This window comes from Apaloderma vittatum, unplaced genomic scaffold (assembly GCF_000703405.1).
Source record: "Apaloderma vittatum isolate BGI_N311 unplaced genomic scaffold, ASM70340v1 scaffold32336, whole genome shotgun sequence".
NCBI classification, from domain to species: domain Eukaryota; kingdom Metazoa; phylum Chordata; class Aves; order Trogoniformes; family Trogonidae; genus Apaloderma; species Apaloderma vittatum.
This window is the reverse complement of record NW_009722796.1, coordinates 2,170-2,572: the sequence shown is the minus strand read 5'-3', so window position 1 is coordinate 2,572 and position 403 is coordinate 2,170. Positions and strand designations below refer to the sequence as shown.

The 403-nt window shown below is 60.8% G+C and overlaps 1 protein-coding gene across 1 annotated transcript in view; it reads right to left on the bottom strand.

Annotated features, from left to right (window-relative positions):
- ENTHD1 (ENTH domain containing 1) overlaps positions 1-401 on the bottom strand; it is a gene marked incomplete at both ends in the record, with an annotated part of 4,152 nt that extends 3,751 nt beyond the window's left edge. Inside the window, 1 exon segment of the mRNA XM_009871883.1 lies at positions 2-401. Coding sequence (XP_009870185.1) covers positions 2-401 — 400 coding nt within the window.
- Positions 402-403: the final 2 nt, after the last annotated feature.

Sequence of the window (403 nt, the reverse complement as noted above, 5' to 3'; positions counted from 1 at the left end):
CGCTCCTCGTCTTTCAGCAGCGCCATCACCTGCTTCACCTTCTCCCGGATGTTGATGCCCTGGTCCTTGCCGTCGCGGTCCACGTACTGGAAGTCCTTCAGCGTCTGGATGGTGTAGAGGTTCTCCCGGCACTGGTGGGTCACCTTCTCGGAGCCAGTTTTGATGAGGTAGTCCAGGAGGGTGAGGGCTTTGTAGACGTGGCGCCAGTTCTTGCCGCTGTCATTCAGCCGCCGCCAGATCATGCCCATGACCTCGGCGAAAGCCACCGTGTTGAAGGTGAGGTCGGCGATCTCCGACATCAAGGAGCTGGGGGGTCCCCAGGGGTCATTGGAGGTGGCCTCCCGCACCTTGATCTCTGCCTCCGAGTAGTTGTGCACGATGTTTTTCACCTGCCGGCGCAGCG